This window comes from Phaethon aethereus (assembly GCF_964289735.1).
Source record: "Phaethon aethereus genome assembly, chromosome: 1".
Classification (NCBI taxonomy): Eukaryota; Metazoa; Chordata; class Aves; order Phaethontiformes; family Phaethontidae; genus Phaethon; species Phaethon aethereus.
The window spans coordinates 95,507,997-95,523,938 of NC_138575.1; the positions used below are offsets into that span (position 1 = coordinate 95,507,997).

Consider the following 15,942-nt stretch of genomic DNA (forward strand, 5'->3'; position numbering starts at 1 on the left):
TGTGATTCAAAGGTGAAATTAAATATGATGAGGCTTTTGTCTGTTAGACAGTATCCATGACCACAGTCCTCCTGTTCAGGTGGACTATAATCCATTCATATTTTAATCTGAGTGGCTATAAGCAAAACAGAGTTCCTGAGGTTAATCAATATTTATACAGTGGTAGCCATTTTTCTGCAAAGGCATTAGAGTATGTTTACTTAACAGTGGCACTTCAAAGGGGCCTCGGTAGGACAGGTCTCCCTTTGGCCAGGTACTAACACCTCTGGAGTGCTAGAGTCTAGCACTAAAGAAGTAGTAAAGTTTCATACTGCATGGTTATCTGGGGGGACACCACGATCAGCAAGACAGTTTGATTTTGGAGGTGGTGTTGTTGGGGAGAGGGTGTTTACAAGGAGGCTCACCCCTTGCAGTCTAGATGTGCTAACCCCTGCATTTTGCCCAACACAGGGAATGCAACTGCCTAACTCGTAGTAGTGGGGGGCTGCTTTTGTTCTCTCCCTTGGAAAGAAAAACAAAACACAGCTATACACTAAGGGCTGAAACATGGCTATACAGTAAGGACTGGGATGTTATGAAATTGGAACAGAAAGATCTTCCTAGTGAAAAAATTCTAAACCTAAATTTGCCTCATCACTGTAAGTGTCTACCTGAAAGCTGAGGTAGGCACTGTCTCTAATAAGGGAAAAGTGGTCTGCGGTGATGTGCACAGTACTGCTGCTAAAGTTGCTGCCTTTGCAAATATTGAGGGAATTGTTACAACTGCATAAGACCAGTTAAGACTCACTTCACTACGTACATCCAGTAAGGATCACAGCCTCGTCCTGTTGGCTTACATGAAGTTATCAGCTTTTGTCAAATGACAAACAGCCTTGTGTGGGAGGGAAAACTACCAGTCTGGAAAGAATCATACCCACCATAAATTATGGTAACAGTTTTATAGTCTCTGTTAGTTAAAACAATTACTTTTTTTCCCCACCTTCCTTCAGCTTCAGAGATATAAACCATGCGTTCCAGAAGTAACAGCACAGAAAGCCCAACCAGACCAAAGCTGAGCCAGCAAAGGCCAAAGGACCACCATAAAGAAGAGGTTGATTACAGTGGGAGAGGAAATGTGCAAAGAAGGCAGAAGGAGAAGGACGATGTAGCCCAAGCCAGTACCATCCTAAGAAGCCCTAAGGCAGAGAAAAAACAAAGAAGTTCTTTCAAGAAAAGAGAGGATCTCTCTCGTGATGACTTGCTATTTCTTCTTAGTGTCCTCGAGGGTGAATTACAGGTGATTTATTGTCTTATTTTATATTCTAGATTAAAACACACATACTTCCCAATTTACCAGAAACACATGCTGCTTTCATGTTAAGGGAACACCCTACATAATTTGATACAGGACAAATATAAACTGCAAACTACATAAAAACACAAATTATGGCTATTATTATAGCTATCAGCCAGAAAAGGTGATCTTTACAGCACCCCTAAATGCAAATAAAATTTGTTCACAGTGTACCAGTATCACACTAAAAACACTCGTGGTCCACAGTGAAGGATGACATAACTCCCAAAGCAGAGAGCTCACAAAACTCTCCTATCGTGCTGGCCCATTCTAAGTACTCTGAATACAAAGTATTTTTCACTGTAAAACCTATAGGGAGAACATACTAGAACCTCTTCTGATCTGTTACTTATTTCTCATCTCCCCTCTCCTATGAAGTCATGAGCATTACTCCCTATGAAACCAGATGTGCCAGATCACAAGAAGCAACTCACTCAACAGTAGTCTAACACCTTTTGCTAGAAAAATCAAAATAGCCATTTTATTTCCCATAATATGAAGCATAAGTGATGCATGCCACTTAGCCCACAAGATAATGGATTTTGAAGAGTGAGTATTTTTCTATCTGGAAAAGCAGCCAGCTGCCAAGTGGTAAATGATGCCTAACCTGGTCAAACATAATTTCAGGAAGTGGGAACCAGAATTCCAGTGAGCTGAAAGAATATTTCTGTGGCAGGCTGATTGCACAAAAGTAGCGACAGCCACTTAAAACTGCTCACAGGCAGTGGGAAGAGCAAACTGGCCAAAGTGGCATAAATGGGTGTATCACGTGGTTTCAGAGTTTATTACCTAGGCAGTACCTGGATAGTTCCATTCTTAACATATGCATATATATTTACATAACAATACATACTTGCCTAACAGAAAAAAAATGCAATATGAGTATTTGATAGATGTACCAATCTCTGACAGTAGATCCAAGGCAAACTTCTACAGAACATTTCATTATGCAAACAGAATGGCTTATGTGTTCGCAAAACACTTCTCTCCTGCTCACTTGCTCTTTCTTAATTTAGATTAAAATTCATAAAATTAGATGTCACACACTCCTCCAAAACAGTTCTCTCTCCCTCTCAAAACAAGAAAGATGCTTGTGTATATATATTTTTATATATATATTTATATTACCCACACACTTCTTTACACTTCTGTAATACAAATAGATAAAAATATATATATATGCACACACTTTTCAATTTTTAAGATTTAAAACTGGAGCAGAGTGAAATGAGAAACTGGAAAACAATGAGCCCGACATGAACATTTTAAATCGTCTGACATTCCAAAGGAAGCATTATGAATTAAAAAAGCAAGAAGTCATTTTTTGTTCCTAATTTTCCACCTCCTGTAAATGCCAAGTCAGAATCTCAAGATCAGCTGTCAAGACAACCATATTAAGTTTTGAAGTTAGACACCAATACGCTCCGATTCCAGAACATTTGAGATGCACAAAGATCACTCTTCTTGTTTTTTTCCACAATGATATGGATTAGATATGTTAATTTATATTAAATTTATACTTTTTAACACAGTCACAAATAGAGATACAGAAGTACTCCAGCCAAGAGCACTCAGACTGAAAGTGTTACCCTCTCCCAATACACCCCTCTCTCTGATTTCCTCCCCTCCCATTCTATCCTTCTAGGATTAGCATGTATTTGGTTTTAACTCAGGTCATTGTAGACAATGGATGTTTGAGACAGTTCATGTAGTTATGTCACTGTAATGGAGGCAGGGGGCAACCTCCACCACCAGAGGATGCAGGGAAAAAACAAAAAACACCCAAAGCAAACAAACAAAACAAAACAAAACAAAACGAGAGATGGACACAGTTCTAGGAGAGGCGGTGACCTAAACCAGTTTCCCCTACACAGCGGAAACATTCACATAATCAGATATTCTCATGAAAGAACATTATCATTAGAAGTGGGACTTTGAGAAAATTAGCACAGTATTTGCAGGAGGTATTCTGCCCCCTCCAATTTAATGCCTAGGAGCACCTGCCAGCTTGTGCAAGAATTCCTGAAATACATAAACAGAAGAACATATTGAAAACATACCTGAGAACATACTATATCTACTCTTTGGTAACAGGATGTCATCAGTTTTTTTATAAGATTAAGGAAAACAGATGCAGTGACATAAAAAAAAAGGAAAAGTATAACGCACATTTTTAGGCTATACTTTTTGAAACGACATGATTTTTGGAAACCAGAAAACACCACCTTCTCTTAACTATTACCTTTCAAAATGCCTTTTTTTTTTCCAGCATGCACTCACAAATTGAGAATACCATTGCAGCAGTTACTTCCAAAAAACTTGATGCTGCAAGGTTGCTTATTACCTGAGGGCATGTACATGAGTGTGCGTACACCTAAATGTCAATAAATACATAAGGCATGGTTTCACACATGCATGCAAACATACATATACATGCACACAGGACCCCACTGCCAGCTTTGAAGGCAATTAATCTTGAACTGTCATTATTGCATGGCTTTGGAATGCGTGTTGTGAAGGGTCACATCTCCTGCATCCCACATCTCGCTACATTCACCACTCCAATGAGCTCAGTGTAACAAAAGAAGCAGATGACCCCAGGTGGATTTAAACTACAGAAGCCACCTCTGCACCCAGAATACACAGAATGTGCAACACTTCCAGGCTTCAAGAATCATCCTAACATCTTGCACTAACAATTTAAAATCAGCTTCTAATACCACGTATCACACTTTGCCCTGAAATTTTGTATTGTGAGTGCTACGCACTGGTCCAGAAGCAGCAATACAGTCTAATCACTAACAAAGTACTTAAGCATTGATGAGGGTTTGCAAGAGATGATGTTGGAGTTTCTGCAGAACTAATAAAATACAAAGACCAATACTTCCCTCAATGCTTTTTAACCGTCTTCATGTTACCGACTATTTTGGGGCACTGTACATACACAGCATTCTTTAAAAAGTTTTTTAGTTTTCTTAAAATCAAAAGTACAAAGCTAATCCGTAAATACACACATACAGTTTAACAAAATAAAACTTTACTTTGTGTTTCTGCAGGCTCAAGATGAAGTTATAGGAGTCCTGAAGGCTGAAAAAATTGACTTGGCTTTGCTTGAAGCACAGTATGGCTTTGTTACTCCTAAAAAGGTGTTAGAGGCCCTCCAGCGAGATGCTATTCAAACAAAGGCTGAGCAATGGCAAGAAGATATCTACGAAAAGCCTATGGGAGAGGTATGAACAGTGTAACTGATATTTAACCATAGTTCCCACCAAATTCAAGAGAAAACACCTCACTAACTTCAGGGGACGAAAGCAAATGAGCTCTAAATCTATAACATGAGTGTAAGCAACAGCAGGACAAAGTCCAGTGGGGTCCCTAATAAAAACAGATATCTCATGATCCTCATCTATACTGCACATTGAGGACTTTAAACACAGACAGATACAACTTTGTCTAACTCAAACTCTGATAATCAGCCTTCTATTTTTGATACCCTCCTCTTCCCCCCCCCAACCCCGCCGCCCCTTCCATTATCTAAATTCACAACCCAAACAAACAGATGCCTCCCCATTGGTCTCACTGAGGCCACCTTCCCGATGGCCAGTAAGGGCCCATTCATCAGTAATGGCACAGCTGTCTGCCTTTACATATCCCAGCTCCCACCAATTCTGGGGGAGTCACAGGTATACGTGCTTGGTCTAAGTAGCTACTGTAATAAGCTGTCATTAGAAACTTCATCCAGGCAGAAATCTAATATTCTCACATTATACCTAAATAACCTTTAGTTTTATTACACTGCAGCAGCAGCGATACTTTCGGAACAAAGTTATCCAAATTTCATTTCTGCCCTGCAATGCAAATCACTGGATATTAAAATCCCTTAGTATCAGAATATGTGGTTTTTTCCCAAGTAACTGTCTCCTCTTGAATTTAGACAAACATTTTTAATATACTCCTCAGTATAGATAATCAACATTAAAATAAGTGCAGAAATTATGAATAAAATTCTTCCACCAAGAGTTTTCCAAACTTTCTGAACAGAAATGTACCTATGGATACAAACTTCATTTCAGAGAAAATTATGTCAGGCAAAAGGTCAATGGCCATTTCAGAGGTTCGAAGGTTAAAATCTCTGGCTATAATCTGAAACAGATATAGTTCAACTGTGGAGGTTAATTTATTTTAGAACATTGTGGCATTATGTCACAGAAACTTTGAGCATAAATGGAAATGATTTGAAGAGAAGCGCAAAACAGTTTGAAAACATAAGTTCAGTCTGTTACTTTACATAAGTTTATACATGCTTTTTCCTTCTTACACTTAATGTCAAAGAAAGGATTTCTAACACCACTGGATTTGACAATTCCAAAAGGCAAAGGTAAACATCCTAAGAGCAACTGAAAGGCTAGGACCACTGGCACTTCATGTGTCTTGGTAATAAATCAAAGGACGCCATAATCGGCAGGCATTCCACAATTTCAGTTTCAAAATCCCCCTAAATTAAGTCAGAGATCCATTTAGTTTTTGTTTGTATTTTTTAAACACTCATAAAAACCAAGGGAGAGGTGGAACCAGCCAAAAAGTATGCGAATGGACCATTTAAATTCCCCCTTTGACACCATGACAATGTACCTTTGCCTCTGCCTACAAAACCTCTGCTGATCCAGTTCCTCTAGAGCATGTGTGTCTCACCATTGACAACTTAGCCTTGTAGCCCTCAACACTGAGGATCTTCCCGAAACTCAGTTGAAAATACAGTGAATTTCAGAAGGCATCTGTAAGACTACTTCTCCTTTAATGTCCTCTCACAACTCACTCATCTATCCTGAACTTAATGAAGTTTCTTAGAAAATTTGTTTAAGAATGTAGTGGGAAGATTTGGTGACTGGACAGCTTTACTCACTAGGAATAGAATTCATAGGTGAAGAGATGTAGCAAAATAAAAAAACAGTACTAACACATCTTCCTTTGCAAAACCTATGAGGAGTTTGACAGAGTAAAACCATGTCTTCCTTGGCTATGAGATTTTTAAAATTTTTTTGAAAGCAGAGGTATTTTTCAGCCAAATTTGCTCTACGGCTAGTTCTTTCTGCAGCCTAACAAATGCCAGATAATCACAGAATCACTAAGGTTGGAAAAGACCTTTAAGATCATCAAGTCCAACCATCAAGCCAACACCACCATGCCTACAAAAACATGTCCCTAAGTGCCATGTCCACATGTTTTTTATATACTTCCAGTGATGGTGACTCCACCACCTCCCTGGGCAGCCTGTTCCAATGCCTGACCACTCTCTCAGTAAAGAAATTTCTCCTAATATCTAGTCTAAACCTCCCCTGGTGCAACTTGAGGCCATTTCCTCTTGTCCTATCGCTAGTTACTTGGGAGAAGAGACCAACACCCACCTCACCACAACCCCCTTTCAGGTAGTTGTAGAGAGTGATAAGGTCTCCCCTCAGCCTTCGCTTCTCCAGACTAAACAACCCCAGTTCCCTCAGATGCTCCTCGTAAGTCTTGTTCTCCAGACCCTTCACCAGCTTCGCTGCCCTTCTCTGGACACGCTCCAGCACCAGTACTTCTTGTAGTGAGGGGCCCAAAACTGAACACAGGATTCAAGGTGTGGCCTCACCAGTGCCGAGTACAGGGGCACAATCACTTCCCTACTCCTGCTGGCCACACTATTTCTGATACAGGCCAGGACGCTGTTGGCCTTCTTGGCCACCTGGGCACACTCCTGGCTCATGTTCAGCTGGCTGTGAACCAGCACTCTCTGGTCCTTTTCCACTGGGCAGCTCTCCAGCCACTCCTCCCCAAGCCTGTAGAGTTGCATGGGGTTGTTGTGACTCAAGTGCAGGAACCAGCACTTGGCCTCATTAAACCTCATACAGTTGACCTCGGCCCATCATTCCAGCCTGTCCAGATCCCTCTGCAGAGCCCTCCTACCCTCCAGCAGATCAACAGTCCCACCCAACTTGGTGTATTCTGCAAACCTAATAAGGGAACACTTGATCCCTTCATCCAGATCATCAATAAAGATATTGAACAAGACCAGCCCCAAAACTGAGCCCTAGGGAACACCACTTTTGACTGGCCACCAACTCGATTTAACTCTGTTCACCACAACTCTCTGGGCTCAGCTGACCAGCCAGTTCTTCACCCAGAGAAGAGCACACCTGTCTAAGCCACGAGCCACCAGTTTCTCTAGGAGGATGCTGTGGGAGACGCTGTCAAAGGCGTTTACTAAAGTCCAGGTAGACAACATCCACAGCCTTTCCTTCATCCACTAGGGGGGTCACCTGGTCATAGAAGGAGATCAGGTTGGTCAAGCAGGACCTGCCTTTCATGAACCTGTGCTGGCTGAGCCTGATCCCTTAAGCTTATACACTCCCCCCCACCCCCACCTTCCTCACACTTGAGGATACAATATTGTTTTACCTTTAAAGGGGCATAAAAGAAAAAAAAAAAAATAGACTTTTATTTTGGTTTTGCTTCTGTCTGACACAAAGGCCTGTAAAGGTTTTCCCTCTTTTTGTAGTCTACAGATTTAGGTTGAGTCAGTTATTCATCAAAATTCTGGCTTCAGATCAATTGCCACTTCTCTTGAATAGAAAACAAATGGCATTCAGCATTCTAGTAAATACAGATTAATAGCATAAGAATTATTTTCCCAGATTCAAAAATAAATAAATTATTAAAAATTATCCAAAAATCATCAGCAAAGGTGGTGTAGGAAAAGAGAGATAAAGAGGAAGATACTGCAGAATTTACAGTGCCTTACTCATGTTTCAAACCTTCATGGAATTACAAAGACAATTCTGGCTTCTAACTCTCCCCAGCTTCCAATAACACAGTCAAAGATAAAAAAATCTGGTGCCTCACTGTTTATAATGTGATGAACAATACCTCCTACCACTTTAAGAACTCCTCTAAAAGCATCAAAACTAGAGGAAAGCCTATATTCTGAAGCCATCAAGGATAATCAAAAATTGAATTAATTTTTAAAATCCCAGTGCCAATCAACGTGGGAAAGATGCATTGTCAGCAGGCTTTTAACAAAGTATATCTGATTGCATCCTCATAACGTCTTACAAGTGTTGGTCACAACTTTCCAACAACAGCTGTAGGGCACCAATAAGTTACAGTCATAGGAAGAGACTGAAACAATAACATTGACAACGTGGCATTCAGAAAAAGCAGACCAACATATCCACATGGAAATTTGGCTGAGCTAGGGTTGAAAAAGACAAGGGAGGAACTGTGCCCATAACCTCCAGTAATCCTAAACTCAGGATTATATGTTTATAAACAATGACCATGAGGATGTTATTAACAAGAATAATATTTCACTGAACTTTGGATACGAAAATGTAACTAACCTGGATTTTATTCTGGCACAGTGCAAAACACAAAACAGTCTAACAAGAGAAAGATGAAAAGTTCAGTTCCAAGGTGATGGATATGAGACACATCATCCTAGCTGAACTTCAGACATGAACTGGTGGCAAAATGTATTTACATGATGAAATTTAAATGTGAATTTTTAGCTTGCTGAACTATTCACAGTTACGTAAGACCATGCCTCTTATTTTCCATTGTATCGTACAGTATGTTCGAGTATTAGTTCTAGCAAAAACCCATATGGTTAGCAAGAACAAAACAACAAATCATTTAATTAAGATTTTATCACTTTAATTTTCAACAGAAGACATTTATACTGCTGCTTATTAGTCCTCTGCAGTTTTCAGCCAAGAACTGTATATGCTGAGTAAACGTGCGTGCATAAATGTAAATGGATATTTCTGCATGCACAGATTTAGCATTTGGACAGAGTAATTTAAGGAACCAGGGGCTGCTGGAGACCGCTCCTGTGCGAAGATCTCACACTAGGAGGAGTTCACATGACTTCCCTCTCTCCTCTGCTGGATACGTGGGAGTCAGCCCCAGGATCTCACAGGGAAAGTACAAGAGTCAAATTTGCTCCCCAGGGAAGTGCCCTTATCTCACAGAGGGACACAACAGAGCTTCCAAACAAACCACACGGAAGTGCAGCAACCCAGCAGCACCATGCTGTGCTTGGTCCTGCAGGCAGAGATAAGATGCACAATAACACACATAAAGTGTCACGAGGCCAAATGCCCAGACCCATTATGCAGCCTACGTGCAGACCTCAAGTGTCTGCAGTAACTGTGATGTAGGATCTTCTGCCTCTCCAATTCTCTTCTCTGTCACCCCCCTGTACCAGGAGACAGGTCCAGCATCTCTTCCCTTCTCTCCTGAGTGGAATCCCAGGCTCTTGCTCTCCACCTTGTCCACAGCCACAACAGCCACATGCCAGCTGCAAATGCTCATGGTAGAATTGATTTGACAGCATTCTTGAAAAGAAAACCTAAACACATCTTCTAATCTGAGCAATAGGAGAAAACTGCAACATGAAAACAGCTTTGATGCAGCAGCTTATTTACTTGTGTCTCTTAACCTTTCATGTAAGCAGGTCTCCCCAGGACACTACTGTTCTTCTACCCACTTTCAAATTCCTTGTTCCACCTCCCTCCCTTGAATACATACCTCACCCATCCCAAATACCAGTTTGTAATCCAAACTGCTAATCTCAGTACTGACAAGAGCACAACTGTGAAGTGAAAGGCACTGGCATTGCTCATTGAAAACTGCAAAACAAAAACCTGGAGTTACTACCCTTCTTGCATACATGCTGCGTGGAATACTGCTTTAATTAGCCTCTTGTAGCCATTCAACAAATACTGCACAGCAAGCAAAATATCCTGAACCCATGAAACACTGCTGGCAGATCCCACATCCTTCACACCCAACAGTGCAGGAACAGGACTATTCTCTATTTGGTTCTATTCTCTATTTGGTTAATCTTGTTTGTGTTGACGACTAACCCTCGCCTCCATCAGGCATTTATATGTTTGAAAACAGGAGTAATTTGATTTACAATCAGCTTGTAGACAGAAATCTCAGTGTTTTCTTATGATAGCAATTTACACATCCCTTCAGATTCTTACATATACTTTTGAGCAGTGATCCAATCCATACAAATGCATCACTTTGCTTTCTTAATCCCATCCATGCAGACTGCCTGCCAAAAAAAATCAGAAGTTCACACCTTTGCCGCCTTCCCCACCTGACCTCGCACTGAGGGCTGAGACCAGCAAGCACTGGTCCCAAGCAAGGCTGATGCCCAGGTCATATCAATTTAAGCAAGACAGGGCCACAGTTGCATGCAGCACTGCATAAGAACTTCATCAAAAACAGGAGGCAGGTTGCTTTCTGAGAACAGCATATATTCACCTGACAGCATGACCTTTAAAAAGGCGAGGATCAGAAAGTCAGGTGATGGTGCTTCATGCATCTGTGCAATAGCTGTTCCAAAAAAACCCTCTGAAATCTTGGTGGGGGAGGAGAGTTGATAAAACACTGAAAATTATCTCTCTCTGGTAGCTAGTAGCTGAACAAAACATTTAAAATTTTTACATTTCCTCTTCTGGTGGAAGAAGGGCAAGTGTGGAGAAACTAAAAATGGCCAGTTTTCTTCAACCGGACCTTTTAAGGCAATTCAGTGTTCAACCTCTGTAAAAGACATAGAAAACACAGCCAAGAGATTGCTGTATAAGGCGGCACTTGCTTACTGAGAAAGCTTGCATATGCAAGGCTTTAGGCAAGAAATGTTTTCCCAAGAGCGGTCCTACTTCAGGATCATGATTCCAGAAAGCATTGACCTTGCTGGTGTAAAAGCGCACAAATTATGAGTGAACAAGATGAAAAAAAACCCAACTTAATCTACTGAAAGAGCACCTCAAAACAGCCAAAAAGGACAATCATAGGTTTCTTTACATTTTTTCATCATGCATGAAATGAGCTCAGCTATATCACAACCGAATGATGCTCTATAACATCATATGCAGAAAAAACAGGCAATTTTCAAAATGGTCCACATTTCTGTTGGAATATTTTGCACTCAAACCATCTTCAAAGTCTTGACAATAGTTCCTTTTTCCTTATTTATAGCAATGTCACCAAAAAAGTTAAAAATTATTTAGGAGAAACATAAGAGAATACATAAAGTATAAAAAGAAGCTGAGGTAAGGAGGGGGGGACTTGGAAGCTCATGCAGAAAGTGATGATATTCTCACTCATTCAAGAAACTCATGTTCAGGCATTCCAGCTCTTCCTGTCATTGCTTCTACCAGCCAAACTGTGAATAAACATGAGGAAAAGATAATCAATCTTACTCCTTGGAATCAAATTGTCCAAAATAAGCAGTAGCCCTAAGAATCTGAAGTCCCAATGTTTCTTGTGGCACATGGAATTCCTTGTGGGGGAAACACTGGAGAACCAGAACCAGCCTTGCTTCCCACACTACCCATTTGTGAATTCTTTCCTATTAATAGAGTGAAGCACTGTAAAGCAGCTTGACCTACTAGAATAGACTGTGGTTAAAAGGAGGCACAGGGCTTCGAGCTCAAAATTCCTCTTTTCCAAAAAGGGTACGAGAATTCCTACATTGACCTGGTGAGGGAGGCAGTCTCCACAGGGGAAGTGGAATGAGCATGGAACAAAGATTCTCACAAATACAGACTCTTCCCAGGTCTTTAGATGGCCTTCAGTGATTCTGCCTGAAACTCCAGCTAGATCAGTAATGCCTAAGGAGGAAAACCCCTTCTGGTTTCATACACACACTTGCATAACTCTGTCACATACTGAATTCAAAATTATAAGAGAATTGTTTAACAGCATAACTCCAGTGAACAGTTATGCCAACACCTCCGTGATTTAGAAAACTAAAAATTACTACCAAAACCTAAAATAGATTACTTAAATTAAAATATCCCTACATAATAATATTTAGAAACTCAGCAGAAATCCTTGAGGAAAGGGAGTGAATTTGATGCTCAAAGTGTGCTATAAAGGTGCCATGTGCAAGGCAAACCCCTTTACAACATGTGAAATTTGAGGAACAAAACAGGAAATGCCACCATTAAATAAAAATACTTGCAACTATTTAAAAATTCAGCACTTATTTATTCTGCAAACCAAGAGTCATGCTCAGAGTAAGCACAGGAGACAGGTTTGTTTTCCATTCTTGGTTCTACCACACATTTACTGTGAAACCAGAGGAAAACTGTTTTTTGACCTACCTGTCTACCTTACAAAGGCAAGTCAATGCTTGTTTCCTATGCAGCTACAAATGAGGCAGCTATTTCTATTCAACTAAAAGTCAGTCATCTACTGTGTGAAGCAGAAGAAGCTTCTGTGAAGACATCTGGTTCTCTACCACAATGATCAATGAGAAAAGAACAGTCCAGGGAACAGTAACTGTTAATTAGTAGGTGTTGAGGATCAGTCATGGCAGGAGGAGGAACAGAAGGTGACTGAGGGTCCTGCAAAACAATACCTTATTTTTCTAATCTGTCAGAATTAGACTGACAGAACTAAATAACCCTTTCCAAAGAGATACCAAAGGACCTGCCCATTAGGCTACTAAACACATTCTATATTATTAAGCCTCTCTTAAAATTTTTCGTGAATAAATGCCTGAGCAAGTAAGAGTTTCAAAAGACTTCATGAGTTTTTGCTTTTTTTGTAGCTTGATAAAGTTGTAGAGAAACAGAAAGAAACTCATGCACGAATGCTGGAGCAACTTCTAATGGCAGAAAAATCACACAGACAGACACTGTATGAACTAGAGGAAGAAAAGAAGAAGCACAGCAAATACATGGAAAAAAGTGATGAGTTTACAAACTTACTGGAACAAGAATGTGAAAGGTAAGGTTACCTCTTGTCATAGTACTAAGAAATACCTACAATTTAACATTACGGCTAAGGATCTGGCCGCTTTCTTATTCTGCAACCATTAAAAATCGGAAATATTTGCAGAGTTGTATTTTGAAAGTTCAGCTGTGAAAATATGACTAATTACTCCTAAATAACAGTAAAGTCTATATCTCCATCAGCAAGTGAGGTAGGTCAAATATTTGGCAGATTCTTCATCACTGTTGCAGGATGACAGGTATGTTACACTACAGAGAATACAGGACGATATGCAAATGTGTAAAGTTATAACCAACATGAAGCAGATGAACCTTTCATGATGTTTAAGATGCTCAGTGTACACTATAGCACATAAGTTACAGAATATGAAATCAGGCATGCAGCCTTTAATGACAGAAGAAAAAGATATGAGGAAAACTAAGTGTTTGAACAGACCACAGAAATACAGAGAGCGCAAGCAAAGGCAGAGGATAATTTACAGAAAGCTTTGAAAATAAGAATGGCATGAACTTCTCATACCAGGATTGGCATAAAAATCATACACTTAACTTTATTTTTAAGTGTGACCTAAAAACGCCACAGCTTGTTTAAGCACAGTGTGAGGGTTTCAATACCAATTCTCCAAGAAGGATTAAGAAGAATTTAATGTCACTCACTGCCACTTTAAACTTCTGTGGCTTCTCTGAATGTGAAGTAAAACTGAGCACGTCCTACAGAAAAAAAAAACAAAAAATTGAAGAACATTTCCTATTCCCTGGATAGCTACCCCAGAAGATAGGAGAATATTGTCTCTGTTTCCTTTCGCTTCGGAACAGCTTCCAGATGGAAATGTTTGGGTGTGAGAACGTCAAGTCTATTCTAAACTCACATTATGCATAGATAATTCTTCCTCTGCTTTGTCTGTGTAACATCATGTTCCCCGTATTTTGGCAGTGTTCACCCTTCGCACTCCACCTCTCTCCTGCAGGTCTATCAAAGACAGCACATATGCTTCCCACCAAGTACACAGCTATATTTATGGGTTATGCAATTAAAAAGGCTGAGGAAAAAAACACTTTGCTTCTCAGAAAAATGTATACAGATGCAGGCAAGCACAGGCACACACAGGAAAGTACATACGAAGTCCCCCCACAAAGGCACAGAACTGACTTTCTTAGAGCTCTGCAATGTGAAACATCATCATATCAGGAACCAAAACCTGAGATTAATGAAGAGTTTTCATCTCTGCTGTCCTGTTGTCAAAAACTAAGACACTCATCTCAGACACAGCGCTACAGTTACTAAAAGTGGCAAAATGTTACATCAGACATGCTCACACAGCCTGAAAAGCTGCAGAATCCTCTTTTTTTTTTTTTTCTTGTGAAAACAGGGTAGATGTGGGATTAAAACTCTCTTCCCTGCCCCTCCTCCATATTCCCCCCAAGAAGACTATAAAACATTTACCACTATTATCTGCAACATTTACTCTATCTGCCTGGAAAGGAGGTGGGGGTGGGAAATACTGAGGTGCCTAATGAGACCTTAGAGGATGTAGTAACAGATTTCAGATTAAGTCTCAATTTTTGTATTTTCTTTGGAGGAGGTATTTTATGTGGAAAACCTTAAGGGGGTGTGATGTCACATGTTGAGCTGATTCCAAAATGTTTGCCAAGTGATGTCACCATCAAGATCTCCACGCAATTGCCTGCCATAACAACAACAACAACAACAACAAAACCCAAAAAACCGAAAACCACCAACAAAAACCAACCCAGCAAAAAAACCCCATAACCAAAAAAAAGGCTCAGCAAGTTAAGGCACAGCTCTTTCTACATTAGCCTGCCTGATTGGACACTCAGAACACACCCCCATATGTAGCAAAGTGACCTCTTATGCCATTTCGAAAACCTTAGTCCAATTTAAATCTTCTCAGGATGTGATTTTTTCTATTTGTTCTTAATCCAAATGTGCTTTACAAAAGGTTTCATACATAAATCAATGACAAATTAATTTTTGCTTCCCCCCACAATTCAATTAAAAAAATAAATCAGAAAAGCAGTAAGTATTCATCAATGAACCTTCTTCTCTTTTCAGCCAGAAGCAATATTCTCAAGTGTGGAAGGGTATATAGCATTCCTAATAGTATTTCAGTTTCAAAGCAAAATCCTGAACTTCCATTCAATTAGTCAAAAAAAGTATCTTGTATCAAAGAGAAAGGCTACAGTATATGCTAAAGATATCCTTGAGGAGTATAGAAAGCATGGAAGCCAAACAAGGTACATGAATAATAAGCGATTATGTGATCAAAATGAAAAAAATGTTACAGGACAGTGATGCCGAAGCACTGAAAACTACTACTGATAGCAAGAATAAAGAAACTGGTTGGGCCAGTCAGGTCCAACTCTTACATATGACTCAATACATTTCCAAATAAGGCGGAGAGAAAGCGTTTCCTCTTTCTTACATATGGGCTCAGGAAGAACGGAACAGAAGAATTCTTAAATGAAAATTTTACTGATGAACTGATTTATCAGATTACAATGTTTTACAAATACTAGGCAAGCCTCCATCTCTAGCGCCCTTCTGCTGCCTGAGACACTCTATGCATGACATTTCTCATTTAAAAAAACTTAAAAAATATGTTTGGATCATGCAAAATATTAGAAGTGTTCACTGACTCAGTAAAAACTCTTCCCCTTAATCATTCGAGAATACCTTTGACTTCATAGCAAGGCAACAAGACTAAGTTTGGCCTCAGCAACTGTACATTGTCAGATTTGGGAGTTTAAGCTTATGATAGTAGTAGTGACAGCTTTATAGATATGAGAACTGGGTTA

General features: G+C 39.9%; 1 protein-coding gene across 1 annotated transcript; it reads left to right on the top strand.

Moving 5' to 3' along the window:
* Positions 1-1,006: 1,006 nt before the first annotated feature.
* LOC309409981 (filamin A-interacting protein 1-like) lies at positions 1,007-13,124 on the top strand (the record flags this gene model as incomplete). The annotated part of the gene is made up of 3 exons (XM_082006282.1): positions 1,007-1,276; positions 4,390-4,563; positions 12,942-13,124. The coding sequence occupies 3 exons, from the start codon at positions 1,007-1,009 to the stop codon at positions 13,122-13,124; spliced, it is 627 nt and encodes a 208-aa protein (XP_081862408.1).
* Between the last annotated feature and the right edge of the window lie 2,818 nt (positions 13,125-15,942).